Below are 18,685 nucleotides of genomic sequence, written 5' to 3'. Positions count from 1 at the left end.
GAACAGGAGTACTTGTGGCACCTTAGAGACTAACAAATTTATTAGAGCATAAGCTTTCGTGGACTACAGCCCACTTCTTCAGATGCATAAGTGGGCTGTAGTCCACGAAAGCTTATGCTCTAATAAATTTGTTAGTCTCTAAGGTGCCACAAGTACTCATTCAAATAGAAGCACTCTAGACAAACGGCTGGCTCCCACCCAACAGAACTGGTTTTGCAGGGGAGAGGTTGTCTGGCAATGGAGTCAGCTAATAGGGGTCTGTGCTCATCTGTTGAGGCTGACCTGAAGTTCACATGACAGAGGAGATTGGGAGGCTATAACAGGGCAGGAGCTGTTCTACTCAGAGTCTTTGGATACTTTCATCAACTCAAGCTAAGGGAAGACTGATTTGGGGAAGAGGAGGAAACCATGGCTACCTGAACACAGATTGATGCCCAAGGGAAAGGTGAGGTTCAGTGAGTGGCATTGCATTCAGGGGTTCTGTTTCCTCTTGTGCTTTATCTTTTGAGTAAAGAGTCATTGAGTTAGAAACCTTTTGCTAACTGTGTCTATTTACTTTCACGGCCATATGCCTCTGAAGAGTAAGCTGTAACCTAGAAGGCTCACAACTTCCATGGAATTCTGGGGAACATGCTTGGGGGAGGCCTGTAGGAGACAGCACTAATGTCAGCACCTAGGCAATTGGACCGCAGGGTCCCCACTAACACAGCTCCAGCAAGAGAAGGGTATGCAGGGTTCAGCCTTTGGAGCCCTTCACAGCAGTGTCCAGCAGGGGGAGCTGGACCAGATCTGGGACAACGACATACTAGCCATCAAAGTGTTGAATACAATTGTTCTCCTCAGAACTAAAATTAAACTCAAGCAGAGTGAGCAGATTTGATTGGCACAATCTAAATTGACTGTGGAGGAAAAACACTACAAAAGTGAGTAAAGGGCTCAGAAGTGTTTAAAATGGGAAGCGTCTGATGATGCACCCCTGTCCACGCATGGAGAAAGCTAGAGACGGAGAAGGCTGTATTTCACTCTGAGAGCATCTGCTGCTGCTTGGTTCAAATGGCTGACCTTTTACAAAATGAAATTAAACTGGTGTTTGATGGGAAGAAGCACTTCAAGATTTTCCACAGCGTATTAGTTCAATATTTGCCAACTTTGATTCCTTTGCTTCGTTGTCGTGCTTGGAATAAAATGTTGCAGTTTCTTATAGTACACACGAGAGATGCAGGTCTCTCTTTAATTTGGGCAATGTAAAGAAATCTGTACTTGAATGTGTTTATTGCCAGCCATAATAGCTCTCCTCCCCGGCATCATGCCTTTCATCAGGATCTCAAAGCACTTCAATATCAAATAAGACTCACAATACCTCCTCTGAGATAGGAAAGTATTTTATGATATGATGACATTTTGAACCATTACATAGATACTACATCCCATTGCATTGTGCTGGGGCGTGGGTCCATAGCCGCTGGTGCTGTGGGAGCCCATTCCACAGCGTGGGGGTGATAGGAAGAGGCTGAGTGGATGCACTCTTACATACCTGTTAGCATCAGGCTGCTGCAGCCAAACTCAAGTTTTGTTTGATTCAGTAGACTCTAACAAATGGCCTCTGATCAGCTAGCATACTAAAACTGGCTATGAGGACATGGCGGTGCCAGTGGAGACACAGGCTAGCCACCGGAGCTTGGATCCACTGGGTTAAGTGGGCTTGAGAGACTGAACTGTGCTAGCTTGAGCCCTCCTAGGGTGAGTCTGTCTATCCGGACTGGGACATTCACTGCCAGCCGCAGTGTAGGTGGTCTGACTGACCCTGTTTCCTGCCTTGATTTAAGCAGAGAAGAGAAGACTTCAGTAGCCCAAGCGGGCAGAAGAGTTATTCAGTTTTGGGTGGACTTGTTCATGATACCCTGGAAAGGGTCTGAACTTGGGTGACTTGGGCTGAGCCACAGAAGATCCAGGGCCAGAGACAGGCAGCCAGCATGAGGGGCTGAAGCCGAAGATAGTGGCAACATCCTGCACTGATGCAACGGGGCCCTCTAAGGGTGAGTGAGCACCACTACAGGGAGTCCGCTTTAGAAGGGGGAGTGGGTAGATATTGGGAGCCCTGTAGTCCATCACTGGAGGTCAGTGATGGATTCTGTGTTCTTATGGGGCAAGCTGCTTACAATTAGAGTTATGCACATAGCTGGGTTTTGTTTGGTTCACTGGCACTGCAAAAATAAATAAATAAATAATTAGTTTGGTGTGTAATGAAACATTTCTGATATTTAGCTTTTTTTTTAAAATGTTTGTTTTTTATTTTTAATAAAATTGAAGCCAATTTCTAAATGAAAAGATCTTTTGAATAAAAAAGGAATTTATTTGTATTTGGTTTGTTACCAAAACGGTTTGGCAAAATTGACATGAATTTGCAAAACAGCTGTTGCCTCAAATCTGCATTTTGTGGGGGGGAAAAATTCACCTAGATTTTTTTGCCCAGCTCTTATGAAGCTAGCACCATCTAAAAATATATATTTTAAGTGTGAGGGCCCCTGATCTGCCCCACACTTTGGAATATGCCTAGAACAAACCCTGCTTCAGATATGCCATGTTAACCTTAGTCCCAGAAGGGTCACTTTTAAAGAAGTATGCAAAATGCAGGTGCCCACGTGCCAAACACCCGGTTGGGTTTATATTCATGGGTAGTGTAGCATATTGGGTGTACTTTCTTTGGTCCTGCTTTGTCAGTTTCACAAGCTTTCAGTAATTAATGGAAGTCAAGATTTTCTTACTAGAGCACATGAGCAGCCAACATGAACCAGCTTCAAAATCTTATATACACACAGGTGCCATTGAACTGTTTCATAATTCATTATGACATACTCATTAATTAAAAAACAAGAAGTGTTCATGGCTTATCAACTTCAAATAGTGACACAAAGATTAGGAACAATAGAGAAACTGATCAAGGAGGGACTTGTCTTTTCCTTGATTGCCCAAATCTTGGTATATTGTCTGGAACGCCAGATAAAATTTAAAGTAACTTTAAACCAAACCTAGCCCCAGTGCCCACTAGAATCTAAAGATAAAATGATGATTAATGGCACTTTATCAGAATAACTTCTGCCAGTTCAATTTTAAATAACTACAAGTATCATGAATTAAACCCTCACTTCTCTATAGATTTAATTTCCTTTTAAAATGAAAAATTAGTAACCTGAAGATAGACAGTGATTGATGGACATAAACCAGAAGTTAATTATGTTCCAAAAATAACCTTACTACAATTTTAAAAACTCCAGAAAAGAGCGAGGATTGAAGATGCATGAAAGTTAAGGATTGACATATCAACATAAATTAGGATGAAAACGCTGGAGAAATCGAATGAAATGGTTAGAACAGAAGCAGTGAAACTGTGTAGCTAGCTTGGAAAGGCAAAGTCATGTCACTAAAATACTTGCTAATGCAAAGGTAGAGCTCAATTTTCACTTGTGCAATATGAAATTGCATTTCTGTATTGTAATATTGATATTATGGTGATTAGCGTCCAAGAAATTTGTATCAATAAAAAAAGGAATGTTTTCCTTTCCAGAGGGCCACACAAGCAGTAGTGTGACAGTAGGAACTACAGGCCACAAATGAGATCAGAGACTTATGCTAAATGCTGTATATACACTTAGTAAGAGACCCTGCTTCGGAGAGTTTGCAATCTCCATAGATTACAGAGAGAGGGTGGGGGAGAGTTTCATCCTGATTTTACACATGGAGAGCTGAGAATTTGCGTAAAACTACACAGGAAACCCATGGCAGAGCCAGGAATTGAACCTAAATAGCCCGAGCACCTGTCTCCCCTTGTCCCCCTCTCCCTACCCTCCCGACAGAAGATGGTGAAATATATCCTGCTAGTGTGGAGGCACAAGGGGAACAGGAGTCTATGGCAGACAGGGAAGTTGGGTTTCTGTCTTCTTTGGAGATTGGGGTTCTTCTGAATCATTAAATACTGTTGCTAAGTGTTCCTCTTTTTGGCAGGCTTATTAGACAGGTTGAATTGGCATGGAGCATGTGTTATCCCCGTAGCTCTAGAAATAATTCCCCCAGCAGGTCAAGGATGAAATATTTGATGGGATAGGATGGAAAATTCAACTCTGCATTGCTCATCCTGTATTTGAACTCTCCTGGGCTGTCCATCTTATATCTTTCCCTAGTTCTGAAAGCACCTATAAGAAAACAAGTTATGAATGCATACATTGGATGCCTTTGCAGTATTCCCCTTGTGTTTTATCTCCTTCACCTCCCATATCACCATAGGAGCTCTTTTATGGGCACCAATCCAGAGTACTATCACACCCCCTCCCAAACACTGAGCACCATGTGGGCCCGATCAACCCAGGTACAATAGTTTGAATGTTCCTTCCTCACGCATTCACCTGATTCTTGCAGCCTGTCACTGGGTAATTCGCACACTACATGATTTCAAATCCCCCATAACTGAAAGGGCTGGAAACTACTGTTTCCTGCAGTGCTTGTGGAAGCATGAAGCGTTGTTAAGGCTGAATGCACCTTGGGTTTTCTTGCTAACCTTTTCAGATGTCAGCTGGAAGCTGGCTGAGAAGTAATCAGTTCTCTTCCCCTTCCATTTCTGCAGAGCCGTGGTGCTGCATAGTTGACGGGCATAAAGCAAACCAGCATTTGACAACATGAAGCACTTCAGAACTAATTGCCAGTTTCAATCTGAAGCATGCAAGTGGCTAAGATAAATTGTCACCCATCAACTTAATCTGTATCAGTATGTGTGCAAGAACCTATTCTTAGATGTAGAGCTTTAAGCCTTCCCTTGTTAGGAAACTGTTTTGTAGAAATGTTGTGTTCTCTTTTTAAATTAGGGCCATCTCAAAGAAGTCGAGGAGGGAAGACTGTCTTAATAGGAAGATTTTGCATAGGGCTTTACAACAATAGGTCTCAAAGAACTTTTGAGTAGTGACTAAGTATCGTTAGTTTAATTTATAAATAGTGAAACTGAGGCACATGGAGACATGACTTCCTCTGGGTCATACAGCACATGACAGGAACAGAATCCAGCTCATTTGACACTCTGTTCAGTATCTGATCCACTGGATCATGCTGCCTCTTGTTTGTATTATTTCCTGTTCTCTAGTGGATAGACTAAGAGACTGCCCATTTGGAGCAGGTTAAGAAAAAGAGACATGGGGTCTGATTCAGATCTCATTTAACTACCTTTACACTGGTGTAATTTCACTGTCTTAAGTCGAATTGCTGCTGATTGGCACTAGTATATAAGGAATATTCGACACTCAGCATCTTTGACTGATAGGAAACCAAAGCAAGTCAAGTTTAGTAGGTAAATTTAAGTGTCCCTTATGAGAATCATGCAAGATCCTTTTAATAAACTGTGTATATTGTAGAATGATTCCTAAGAATTACAGACAACCCCCTGAGAAACAGAAGCTAGACTTGAGAACACACATAATGTTTGACTCTTAATCATTCTTTGCTATATTCTAAGAATATTCAGATTCTGCATCTTTAGAAATGAGCACATTCATATCATGCCTTCATCTGAAGATCTCAGTGCTCTTTATGGACACGAAACATTTAATTAAGCATCACAACAGCCCTTTGGGATATGCAAGTGCTACCCCCTTGTATAGCCAGTGGAACAAGTTTGGCGAGGTTAAGGTTAAAAAAAAAAAATAGTTTCAGAAGTGGACACTGGCTTTGGCAGCCTTAATGTGTGAATGCCTGGGCTGGCCAGGGCCTCTTTTTTTAGAAATGCTGAGCAGCCAGAGCTCCCCGTAATGATCTAGTGGGCAGGACCTTGATTTTTAAGGCTATCTGAAAGATGATAGCACAGTGTGGGTGACGATTGTGGTTATTGCTTGCTTGTATTATAGCAGTGCCTAGAGGTCCCAACCAAGTTTAGGGCCCCTTTTCTGACAGTCGCTATACCAACACTCCACGAGACAATCCATGCTCCAGAAGCCTTAGAATTTAAACAGGTAAGGCAGACAAAGGGATTAGAAGAGGAAATGGAAGCACAGAGAAGCAAAGTTGTAGTATATTCAAAAATGTCTTAAAATTACTTATGACTTTAAGTGTAAGGGGTTTCCTGGTCCTAGGAGGGTCTGTAGGGAAGCATGCGATCTGGGACTGGGTCTTGTGCAGTCAGTCTGCAGAGAGCCAGGCTAGAGCAAATTGCGGTGAGTTGTCTCTTGGTCTTATGGAGCAGCCTGCTTTCAGTTTCTCTCTGGTTTTGGTTCTTGTGTGTTAGGATTTGATTCTAAGGAATAAAATGGTGTGTTATGGCACCTGCTCGAAAGTGTATTTTATGTTTTTATCTAACTTCTCTTTATGTATGCTGGTAACATAAGAGAAGCAACTTGCTCCAAGGCAGGTTGGTCAGTGTCAGATCTGGGAATAGAATCCATGTCTCTTGACTCCCAGTCCATTATCCTGTCCAGTGCTGTATCCATGCTGGGGTGTTGTGTCACTACTGACTTAGAAAGGAGAGCACAACCTCTAGAACTGCTGTTTCCAGCAGCAGTTGTGCTTATTAGGGTAAGACCGTGAAATGCTGAACAGTAAAGTAATTTATCACATCCAAACGGAGTAAAATGGCAAGTGGACATGTTGAGCACTAATGGCATAATTTTCAAAGGTCCTGAGCACCTGCTGCTCCTGTTGAAGTCAGAGGCATTAGGGGGTGCTCAGCAAGTGTTTGCTCTTGAATCCAGAGAGTTACAGCAGATATTAAAATGTCACTGCTGCAGACCAAGCTGCTACAGCCTTCAGATATCTAACTGCTCTTTGCTGTCTAATTTTTAAATTTCATTTCCATTCACCTTCTGTTCCATCCTTTACATAATACCTTGTCACTTCAGTAGAAACAATAAGGAACCTTTTCACTCAGAAGTGCTGCTCCAATATCTGACAAGCTGGAGAACAAAAAGCTAGCATGGAGCATCAGCTCCCAATGAGCCATTGAGAACAAAACCCAAGCTCCTCTGCTGGTTTTCCATACCTTGTCACCCCTCTCTAATTCTGGCTGTCACAGGGTGTTTCACTTTCCACAGGTATTGAGGGGCGGAAGCTGCAATCTTTGGGTTCACATTTCAAAGCACCTAATGTTTGGGATGCATTTACATCGAGAGTATTTTTGAGCAGGGAGCGGGACTAGATGCCTCCTGAGGTCCCTTCCATCCCTGATATTCTATGGAGATTACAATCCCCAGTGTTGGGTGGCTACCATGGAAAATCAAGTTTTTCTAACCCCCACCCCCCCTTCATGGTACGCTGGTGAAAATGAGCTTAGACCTGGCCCCTGGTGAGTTTAGCTCCAAATCATCTCACCCTTCTGTCTCTCCATGTAAGAACTGGTTTTGTTTTATTGCAACCCTGTTTTATTGCAGCCCTTGAGTCTGACGTAATGTATGTATTTCTATTGCAGATAATCGGCTTGGTGATCCTGTGCATTGGCATCTATGCAGAAGTGGAAAGACAGAAACATAGAACCTTGGAAGGGATCTTCCTAGCTCCAGCTGTGGTTCTCCTTCTGCTGGGCATCACAATGTTTGCTGTTTCCTTTATTGGAATGGTTGGGTCCCTCAGAGACAACAGGACACTGCTGAAGACGGTAAGAGCTTTATACCCTTCTTGTTCTACACTGTGGAGTCGTCGTCCCATGTTTTATAAGCTGAAGGGTATGAAACACTTAACATTCCAGGATCTCCCTGAACCTATACTGGAGAAGGCTTTTTAAAAAAAAAAAACCTTGAATGAGGTTTCCCTCTTCTGCTTGTAGCATGGATTCTTCTTTATCGGAGAAGGTGGACTAGAGAAAGGCTGACCTAGTGTATAGTATTTCATTCATAAAATTTCTTTCCAATGAACCTATTTAACTGAAGCTGTATGATTAACTTAGTTTTACATCATGGAGGCCTTTCAAAATACTCCTAGGAGGCAACTGATTGGTGACCATGTGTCTTTGAAAATCCATGGCCTGGCCTAATGGCTGTTGGTCTGAGCAAAGTGTGTATTTGCCCTTCAGCCACAGATTCATAGGACTTAATGTTGCTCCATTGATTAACACAAAGAAGTAAATGGTAGCACCACTCGATAAATGCTTGATGCATGGCACATAGTGTTTTGACTTGAAGCTGGGTAAGCTTGAAGGGCTGGAGTAGGAAACTGAGCCCATATGTTGTGGCAGTTATTTATATACTATTGCATCAACAGTTCACAGTGCATCCAGGTAGAAATGAGAGCAATGACACCTGAGATGATATGTGACTCTTGATTGTGGAGATTCATCGTGCTGGAGAACAACCTTTCAAGTCAAAATCTTTCCCGTAGGGCAGTGGCAGCTATTCATTTAATGAAAAGTTTATTAGAAACAGGTGGGGAGGAGAAGGGGAATCCCACAAATGTTCTTTCCAAACTACCTTTTCCTTTCCTACAAATGCTTTTATCTAGTCTTGGAATTCTTTTTTCCCCACCCTTAACAGAGTTTTACTTTTTCATTTCCTAAACGCGTTGCAGTGAACTGACACACAAGTGTGTGTGCAAATGCATGTACCACTCTCATCTGCTGGATAGAACCAGAACTGCTCAGATGCGTCATAGCAGAAAAGCCCTAACTGGCACTGGAGATTCGCCATCAGCTTATGCAGTAGGAGCCTGTGCTTCTGGAACTGGAAAATTGTTCTCTCCCTGCTGCTGCTATAAATTCCAAGTGGCCATGGTGTGTTGCATAGCAACAACCATGAAGTCCTAACTAGCGATGAATTTGCTACCATTTAATGTGCAAGCTTCAGTCCTCAGCTCCTTCCACAGCTTCAGCCCCTTCCTATGGCATTCTCCCACCTATGCCCTATAAATTTCACATATATCATCTGCCACCTAGCTAACATTTGTACCTGATCTTGTGGTATTGAGATGGTATATTTGTATGGAATTACTACTTGATATTTTAACTTCTGCAGAGAAGGCAGCACTGTAGCAACGGCCTGGTATAATTTAATTGCAAAGCCGATACCTAAGCATTCTCTTATTATCTACGGTTGAATGCCTAGTAGCATCTACGGAAGTGTTGCTAGGTTTCTCCTGGGTTAAAATATAAAGTTATTTTTAAGCTGCAATTCCATCTCTGGTTTAGCACACTCTCCATTGTTAGGTTTATTGTAGTTCAAACAGTTCCAAGAACAAACAGTTTTGGTTCCTTTTGTGAGGCAATTTTTATGGGGAAGGGGGAGAGGAGAATTCCCTTTTCTGTAACAACTCAGAGCTGTAGGATATGAGGAGCAGAGTCCTCCCCTTTGATTCTTAACCTTTTTCTGAAGGTTTTGTTGGAGGCTTGACTTACTGCATTCAACTGACATTTTTGGCTTGCTACATTTTCATTGTCTATCTTTACTCTGGAAGGCTGGAGTGAAACATGGCAAGACCCTTGCTGTGCAACGCTGCTCATGTTGACAGGACATCGAAAAGATACCTGGGGTTCTGGGGAGTTGTATCTCCCAGATCCGAGTTTATCGGATAACTCTGACATTGAAGCAGCTAGCCATGTGAGTCACCTAGGTCTTCGGAGGTTTGAAGGCCACTTTCCCACAGCTGGGTCTTTGCTGCTGCAGTACTTCAGTCATGAGGAAGGGCCCTGATTTCAAAAGATGTAATTCATCCCATCTCTAGGAAGTGAAGCTGCTGTTTCCAAGGTGAATAACAGGCAGCCAGTTCCCTCCACTCCAGCTGGCATCCCACCAACACTGGGTTCATTCTACCGTCAGCCAACCATCATCTACCCAGTGGCCATCACACGTTTCCCACTCTCTAAAATAATACATTATCTTTGTGTGTCTTCCCTCTTGCCAGGTGCATGTGTAATGATGTCCTTTGTCAGGTTGTTTGTGGGGCTTGAATGTGGGACCTCTGGCTCTAACTCAGGCAGTAGAGGCTCATGGTTTTAAAGAACTAACTCCATTCATTTGGAGACAGTAGTTTAGAATCATAAACTCAGAAGCACACAGATTCAGAATAGGTGTCACTCCCCGTGGCCAGGGAAGCTGGATCTGATTTTCTCAGAAGTCCATAGCAATTCAGATCCCCGTACAGGCCACCATTTGTAACGATGCCCCAGCGGTCATTATCCTGGCATCTCCCAAGGCACACTGGCCAGGATACAACTTTTACAATGTGTTACACTGACGCCACTATGCCTAATGCATATTCAATAAGGGGTTTCTCCCCTTTTCCTTATTTGCATATCCTCACCCTACTAACGTGGAGGTGCCCTTCTCCCATAGGTTATTAGGCCTGGTACCTCAAGCTCATTAGTATATATGTCAGTCAGTTACCAATGGCACTTTGTGGTCAGACATCTGCTGAAGTTCCCAACATAAAATATCCCAAGCTGGAATAACTAGCACCTGTCCACAGTGTTCGTTGCACCTTGTGATAGCTTATGATCTAGGGCAGTGGTCCCCAACCTTTTCCGGGTGGCGGGTGCCGGACGAGGAGCCACTGAGGACCGTGGCTGGCGGACAAGCATCCGCCGAAATGCCGCCAAGAAGCGGCAATGTCAAGAGGTGGTGCCACTGAAATGCCGCCGAAAATCAGTGGCATTTCGGTGGCTACGCCTCTTGGTGAAGCCGCTTTTCGGCGGCATTTCGGCAGTGATGCCTCTTGATGATGCCGCTTTTTGGCGGCATTTCAGCAGATGCTTGTCCGCCAGCCAGTACGCGGGCACACGTAGATGTCCCGGTGGGCGCCATGGCACCTGCGGGCACCACGTTGGGGACCACTGATCTAGGGTTACTCCTGGCTAGCTGCTTATGCTAAGGCTTTGGGGTCTTCTGCCTTGTTTAGTTAAGCTATTATTTTACAGGCCTTGAGGCTTGTAGGCTCCTGGCATTACTGCCTCACCTGTAGGCTACAATACATCTTGCCACTGCCCTCTGCTGAAGGATATGTCAGACCTGCTCAAGTGTATAATCACCCATCATCCTCCCATGGCTGCAGACTACAGAGGAAATGGAACCCAATACTTCTCTCTGCCTGCAAGCCGCCTCGCACCTCCTGGGGCGTTTACTCTGAACAAGGGCAGGTAGGCTGCTGCCTACCTTCCCTTAGGTAGGGTTCTGCTGGAATGGGTAGATTTTAGGGTCTTGTAGGCTGCTATTAGATATGAGATATGGATTCATCCCCAGCTGCCTAAGTTATGCCCCCTCCCTAGCTGCCTCTCCTGGGACCAGTCCCCCCTAGCAGGGGTGAGGTCAGCAGTTTCTTCGTACTTGCTCAGCCTCATACCCCTGGACTCTGTGCTCCTTGGGGTCTCCATCAGGGTCTGCACAAATGGAAGCTGCTCAGATATTCTGGAAATGGGAGCTCTATAAGTACCTATGTAGGTAGATAGTCCTTGGCCCAACTCAGCGATGCTGCAGAAAAACTGAGCCAATATTTCAAGTCAATCCATGCCAGCTAGTTTCTGCTCCTTGGGATTTGGATTCTACACAGACAAAGCTTCCTGTTACTGAGGTCATACCTAGCAAAGTGTATGTGGCTTCATGACAGCTCTGTTTACACATCAGCAGTTGTTCAGCCACAGTCAATTCCTTCTCAGTAAGTGTCTCTTCAGTTCAATGACCTGGGATACTCCATCGAGGATTTTTGCTAGTGTGTATGTGTCTGTGGGTGCAGAGAGTATTAATTGTTTGGATAGTGAAATTAACAACATTCAAGTCTATGTCTGCTGCCAGTCCTGTTTGTTTTTTATTATTATTTTAATTAAACACCAATATGAGCATATGGTCACTTGCATTTAAGTGTAGCATTGCTTGTGATTGCTGTGGACTTGCATCTTGAATTGATATCGATGTTCCCTTAACTAGGGAAACAAATCACCATTGTCTTTGCTGCTCTGGCAATAACTGCCTCTGATGTTATAAGCTTATCATAGTTTTTCAGTAGCTTCTGTATTCCCAGCTTGCTTTGCAGCTACTATGCAAGTAAATATGTATGTATGTAAGACATGTTGCATGGAACATGTGATTATTCACATTATACTGATAAGTATTCAGCTAATACCAAGGAATCATAATGAATGCACAAGCAGGAAGAGCAGTTATTTCAAGTATTAACAAATATGTATGTATTATTCATAGACTACGTTCACTGATATGAATTGCCAATTTCAGTTAATGCTGCCTAGTTATTTGTGACATCAAAATATCCTGCTGAAATGTCTTGCAAAAGGAGGCAACTCTCAAATTTTGGACAAATCTTTAAAATTATTGTGCACTCAAGCGTGTTTAAGGCAAAATTTGAGAATCCTTTTATGCATCTTTTTATCTGCTCTGTGTTACTTTTGCTAAAATATTTAGCCTTGGCTAAACTTTTTTTATCAATTTTTGATTAGATTGCTTTTCTGCTTGTTTTTAGGCAAACATCTGTTAATTTCAGTGGGCGTTTGCCTGAGTAAGGTATGAGTGAAAAAGGAGTGACGACCTCCTTTGCAATCGAAATAGATCCAAAAATATACCACGTAGTAGCATTACCATCACCATCTAAATACATTCACTAACATGCCAGAGGAGGATTGGGTTCAGATTTCCTAAACAAAAATATCCAGTTGAACTAAACATTTTTTTACCCAAATCTAAAGTGTTTGAGGGTTGTTGTTGTTTAATCTTTTTTTTTTTTTTAAGAAAATTGAACTAAAATTCAAAACAAAAAGGCAGTTCAAATTGAAAAATAAACACATTTTGAAATTGTTGAATTGAACACTTCAACTTTTTGGGGATTTTTTTTTAAATGAAACAGTTTAGCAAATTTAGCACTAATTCGCAAAATGTTCAGGTCAATTTGAATCTGCCCTTTTTGGTGGGAAAAATGTTTCATCTGAAAAATCTCAACCAACCCTACCTGCATATAAGTATTTCTTTCTTGTTCTTTATGGCTATTAAGAAAGCTCAATCTTTCCCGTATAATACAGGGCATTAGAATTTTTTCCTAGACATTACTTTTGATGTCTAGAAGCAATTTTATTACCCTGGCTTCTAGACATCAGTAGTAATGTAACATCAACGGTGGAATTCTTTTACATGGCTCATCTCTGTGGGGCTTCCTCCCACACAGCAGGATAAAACCAACATTTACTGACATCCTTCCAGGGAGCAACCTTTCCTTTTCTCTTTCCTTTCAAATCAAACATCTATAGAATGTCTTCTTCTCCCTTCATATGAGTATTCTACAGAAGGATAATTTTGAATGCATAACTTTGAAGTAGATTAATCAATATCTCACTTTTTTCCCCTCTTTATGCTGATAAGCACTATTTATACCTAACATTCTATTTTCTCTGCCTATGGGTAAATGAGAAAGTGGGGGAAAAGACACACAATACAGTATCAGAGGGGTAGCTGTGTTAGTCTGAATCTGTAAAAAGCAACAGAGAGTCCTGTGGCATCTTTAAGGGTATGTCTACACTACGGGATTAATCTGAATTTATATAATTCGAATTTGAAAAACAGGTTGTATAAAGTCGAAATGTATGCGGCCACACTAAGCACATTAATTCGGTGGTGTGCGTCCAAGTACCGGGGCTAGCGTCGATTTCTGCAGCGTTGCACTGTGGGTAGCTATCCCATAGCTATCCCATAGTTCCCGCAGTCTCCCGCGCCCATTGGAATTCTGGGTTAAGATCCTAGTGCCTGATGGGACAAAAAACATCGTCGCAGGTGGTTCTGGGTACAGCCTCACCTCCTCCCTCCCTCCCTCCCTGCATGAAAGCAACGGACGGCAGACAACCATTTCGCGCCTTTTTTCCTGGGTGGGTGAACATTGCAGACTCCATACCACGGCAAGCATGGAGCCCGCTCAGCTCAAGACAGCAGTCATGAACATTGTAAACACCTCGCGCGTTCTCGTGGAGTTTATGCTCAGCCAGGACCAGAAAAACGAGGCGAGGAGGCAGCGGCGGCGGCAGCGCAGCGACAAGCATGATGAGGACATTGACATGGACATGGACACGGACACGGATACAGAATTCTGTGAAACCACAGGCCCCGGTGCTTTGGAGATCATGTTGTTAATGGGGCAGATTCTATCCATGGAACGCCGATTCTGGGCAAGGGAAACAAGCACAGACTGGTGGGACCGCATAGTGTTGCAGGTGTGGGACGATTCCCAGTGGCTGCGGAACTTTCGCATGCATAAGGGCACTTTCATGGAACTTTGTGACTTGCTGTCCCCTGCCCTGAAACGCCAGAATACCAAGATGAAAGCAGCCCTCACAGTTGAGAAGTGCGTGGCGATAGCCCTGTGGAAGTTTGCAACGCCAGACAGCTACCGGTCAGTCGGGAATCAATTTGGAGTGGGCAAATCTACTGTGGGGGCTGCTGTGATGCAAGTAGCCAAAGCAATCATTCAGGTGCTGCTACGAAAGTTAGTGACTCTGGGAAATGTGCAGGCCATAGTGGATGGTTTTGCTGCAATGGGATTCCCTAACTGTGGTGGGGCGATAGACGGAACCCACATCCCTAACTTGGCACCGGAGCACCAAGCCACAGAGTACATAAACCGCAAGGGGTACTTTTCAATGGTGCTGCAAGCACTTGTGGATCACAAGGGACGTTTCACCAACATCAACGCGGGCTGGGCGGGAAGGGTTCATGACGCTCGCGTCTTCAGGAACACTACTCTGTTTAAAGGGCTGCAGCAAGGGACTTACTTCCCGGACCAGAAAATAACCGTTGGGGATGTTGAAATGCCAATAGTTATTCTTGGGGACCCAGCCTACCCCTTAATGCCATGGCTCATCAAGCCGTACACAGGCAGCCTGGACAGGAGTCAGGAGCTGTTTAACTACAGGCTAAGCAAGTGCAGAATGGTGGTAGAATGTGCATTTGGCCGTTTAAAAGGTCGCTGGCGATCATTATTGACTCGCTCTGACCTCAGCCAAAGAAATCTCCCCATTGTTATTTCTGCTTGCTGTGTGCTCCACAATCTCTGTGAAAGTAAGGGGGAGACCTTTATGGCGGGGTGGGAGGCTGAGGCAAATCGCCTGGCTGCTGATTACGCACAGCCAGACACCAGGGCGATTAGAAGAGCACACCAGGAAGCGCTGTGCATCAGAGAAGCTTTAAAAACCAGTTTCATGACTGGCCAGGCTACAGTGTGAAATATCTGTTTGTTTCTCCTTCATGAATACCTGCCCCCTTTATTGACTGATTTTCTGTAAGGAACCCACCTTCCCCCAGCTTTCTTTCAAACCAAATAAAGTCACTATCATTTAAAAATCATTTATTCTTTATTAATAGATTAGAAAAAGAGGGAGGGAACCCAGGTGGTATTTGGGAGGAGGATTGCTGGGAAGGAAAAAGCCACTAAGAAAAGGTTAAAAAATGACAGCCTTTTGCTTGGGCTGTCTACTGGGGTGGAATGGGAAGGTGTACGGAGCCACCCCCCCTGCGTTCTTACACGTCTGGGTGAGGAGGATACGGAACATGGGGTGGGGGGAGGGTGGAACAGGGGCTGAAGCGGCAGTCTGTTTTCCTGCAGCCGTTCCTGAAGCTCCACCAGACGCCGGAGCATGTCTGTTTGCTCACGCAGCAGCCCCAGCCTTGCATCCTGCCTCCTCTGATCTTCCTGCCGCCACCTCTCATCTCGAGCGTCCCTCCTGTCCTCACGTTGGTCCCTCCTGTCCTCACGTTCACTGGCTTCCTTCCACTCATTCAGATGAGCTCTGTCACTGCGGCTGGATTCCATAATTTCAGAAAACATCTCGTCTCGCGTTCTCTTCTTACGACGCCTTATCTGTGATAACCTTTGGGATGGAGGAGGGAGGCTTGAGGAATTTGCAGCTGCTGTAGGGAGGGGAAAAAAGAGAGAATTGTTTAAAAAGCTACATTTTGCAGAACAATGCTTATACTCTTTCACGGTGACCAACACTATTCACATTACATAGCACATGTGATTTCTGTGCAAGGTCGCATTTTGCCTCTTAATGCTGAGTGCCTGTGGCTTTGCTGCTAGAGATCACAGGTCTGGGCAACAGAATTCGGCTTGCATGCAGCCATGGTAAGGCATTGTCTTACAGCTTCTGCGCCCTCCTTTCCCACATACCAAGCATAGCCTGTAGAGTGCTGCGGTTTTTCTGTTAACATTCAGCAGCAGCAGAAAACAAACTAACCACCCCTCCCCCCGCCATGAATTCTCTGGGATGATCACGGTACCCCTCCCCCCACCGCGTGGCTGGTAACAGGGAAGATCCCTGCTAGCCAAACGCGAAAAGCTCAGGGCCAATTTCCCATCTACGCTTGGCTAACTGCAGGGAAGGATTTATTTTCTGCCACAGGCAAACATCCCAGTAGGAACGGCCACCTCTGTCCCCTTAATTAAGTTCCCGTATTTCAACCAGGTTACCAGGAGTGATATCACTCTCCTGAGGATTACACAACAAGATGTTGCTTGAATGCCAGCAAACACCGGGACCATACGCTGCCAGGCTTTGTCAGGCAATGATACCAGATTACTTGCTGCAAGCATGGCGTGGTCAAGTGTCCTACCATGGAGGACGGAATAAGGATGCACTGCCCAGAAACCTTGTGGCAAGGCTTTTGGAGTACCTCCAGGAGAGCTTCATGGAGATGTCCCTGGAGGATTTCCGCTCCATCCCCAGACACGTTAACAGACTTTTCCAGTAGCTGAACTGACCGCGAATGCATCCCAAGTCCTCAGGGCAAAGTAATCATTAAAAACTGTTTGCTTTTAAAACAAGTTTTATATTTTAAACGGTAAACTCACCTGAGGTCCCTTCCATGGGGTCAGAGTCTTGGGTACTGGCTTGGGAGGGTACTTCAGTCAGGGTGAGAAAAAGATCCTGGCTGTTGGGGAGAACGGAGTGCTGTGTGCTCTCTGCAAGCTCCTCCTCTCCCCCATCGGCAGAATCCTCAGGTGTCGCTGATGAGACTATCCCCGACCCGGAATCCACGATCACAGGTGAGGTAGTGGTGGCAGCCCCCCCTAGAATTGCATGCAGCTCGGCGTAGAAGCTGCATGTCCGCGGCTCTGACCCAGAGCGACCGTTTGCCTCCTTTGTTTTTTGATAGGCTTGTCTGAGCTCCTTGACTTTCACGCGGCACTGATCTGAGTCCCTATTGTGGCCTCTCTCCATCATGCCCTTGGAGATTTTTTTCAAAAGTTTTGGCATTTCGTCTTTTAGAACGAAGTTCTGCAAGCACTGAATCCTCTCCCCATACAGCGATCAGATCCAGTACCTCCCTCACGGTCCATGCTGGTGCTCTTTTTCGATTATCAGCCTGCATGGTTACCTGTGCTGATAAGCTATCTGTGGTCACCTGTGCTCTCCACTCTAGGCAAACAGGAAATGAAATTCAAATGTTCGCGGGGCTTTTCCTGTCTACCTGGCCAGTGCATCCGAGTTTAGATTGCTGTCCAGAGCGGTCACAATGATGCACTGTGGGATAGCTCCCGGAGGCCAATACCATCGAATTGCGGCCACACTATCCCTAATTCGAAATGTTAAAATCGATTTTGGCGCTACTCTGCTCGTCGGGGTGGAGTACAGAAATCAATTTAAAGGGCCCTTTACATCAAAATAAATAGCGTCGTTGTGTGGACGGTTGCAGGGTAAATTCGAATTAAAGCTGATAAATCCGAATTAAAGTCGTAGTGTAGACCAGGCCTTAGATTAACAGAAGTATTGGAACATAAGCTTTCGTGGGTGAATGCCCACTTCATCAGATGCAATAATGGAAATTTCCAGAGGCAGGTATAAATCTGTATGGAGATAACGAGGTTAGTTCAATCAGGGAGGGTGAGGTGCTCTGCTAGCAGTTGAGGTGTCAACACCAAGGGAGGAGAGACTGCATCTGTAGTTGGATAGCCATTCACAGTCTTTGTTTAATCCTGATCTGATGGTGTCAAATTTGCAAATGAACTGGAGCTCAGCAGTTTCTCTTTGGAGTCTGGTCCTGAAGTTTTTTTGCTGTAAGATGGCTACCTTTACATCTGCTATTGTGTGGCCAGGGAGTTTGAAGTGTTCTCCGACAGGTTTTTGTATATTGCCATTCCTGATATCTGACTTGTGTCCATTTATCCTCTTGCGTAGTGACTGTCCAGTTTGGCCAATGTACATAGCAGAGGGGCATTGCTGGCACATGATGGCATATATAACATTGGTGGACGTGCAGGTGAATGAGCCGGTGATGTTGTAGCTGATCTGGCTAGGTCCTGTGATGGTGTTGCTGGTGTAGATATGTGGGCAGAGTTGGCATCGAGCTTTGTTGCATGGGTTGGTTCCTGAGTTAGAGTTGTTATGGTGCGGTGCATGGTTGCTGGTGAGAATATGCTTAAGGTTGGCGGGTTGTCTGTGGGCGAGGACTGGCCTGCCTCCCAAGGTCTGTGAAAGTAAGGGATCATTGTCCAGGATGGGTTGTAGATCACTGATGATGCGTTGGAGAGGTTTAAGCTGAGAACTGTAGGTGATGGCCAGTGGAGTTCTGTTGGTTTCTTTTTTGGGCCTGTCTTGTAGCAGGAGGCTTCTGGTACACGTCTGGCTCTGTTGATTTGTTTCTTTATTTCCTTGTGTGGGTATCGTAGTTTTGAGAATGCTTGGTGAAGATCTTGTAGGAGTTGGTCTCTGTCTGAGGGGTTGGAGCAGATGCGGTTGTACCTCAGC

At 44.6% G+C, this 18,685-nt stretch overlaps 1 protein-coding gene across 2 annotated transcripts in view; it reads left to right on the top strand.

Annotated features, from left to right (window-relative positions):
• The window catches only part of LOC117872895 (tetraspanin-15-like), a 201,237-nt gene that overhangs the window by 18,275 nt on the left and 164,277 nt on the right, over positions 1-18,685 (top strand). For both annotated transcript variants that reach the window (XM_034761736.1, XM_034761734.1), the window contains exon 2: positions 7,439-7,624. In XM_034761736.1, coding sequence (XP_034617627.1) covers positions 7,439-7,624 — 186 coding nt within the window. The remainder of the gene's footprint in view (positions 1-7,438; positions 7,625-18,685) is intronic.

Source organism: Trachemys scripta, chromosome 2 (assembly GCF_013100865.1).
Source record: "Trachemys scripta elegans isolate TJP31775 chromosome 2, CAS_Tse_1.0, whole genome shotgun sequence".
NCBI lineage: Eukaryota > Metazoa > Chordata > Testudines > Emydidae > Trachemys > Trachemys scripta.
This window is presented reverse-complemented; position numbering and strand designations above follow the sequence as displayed.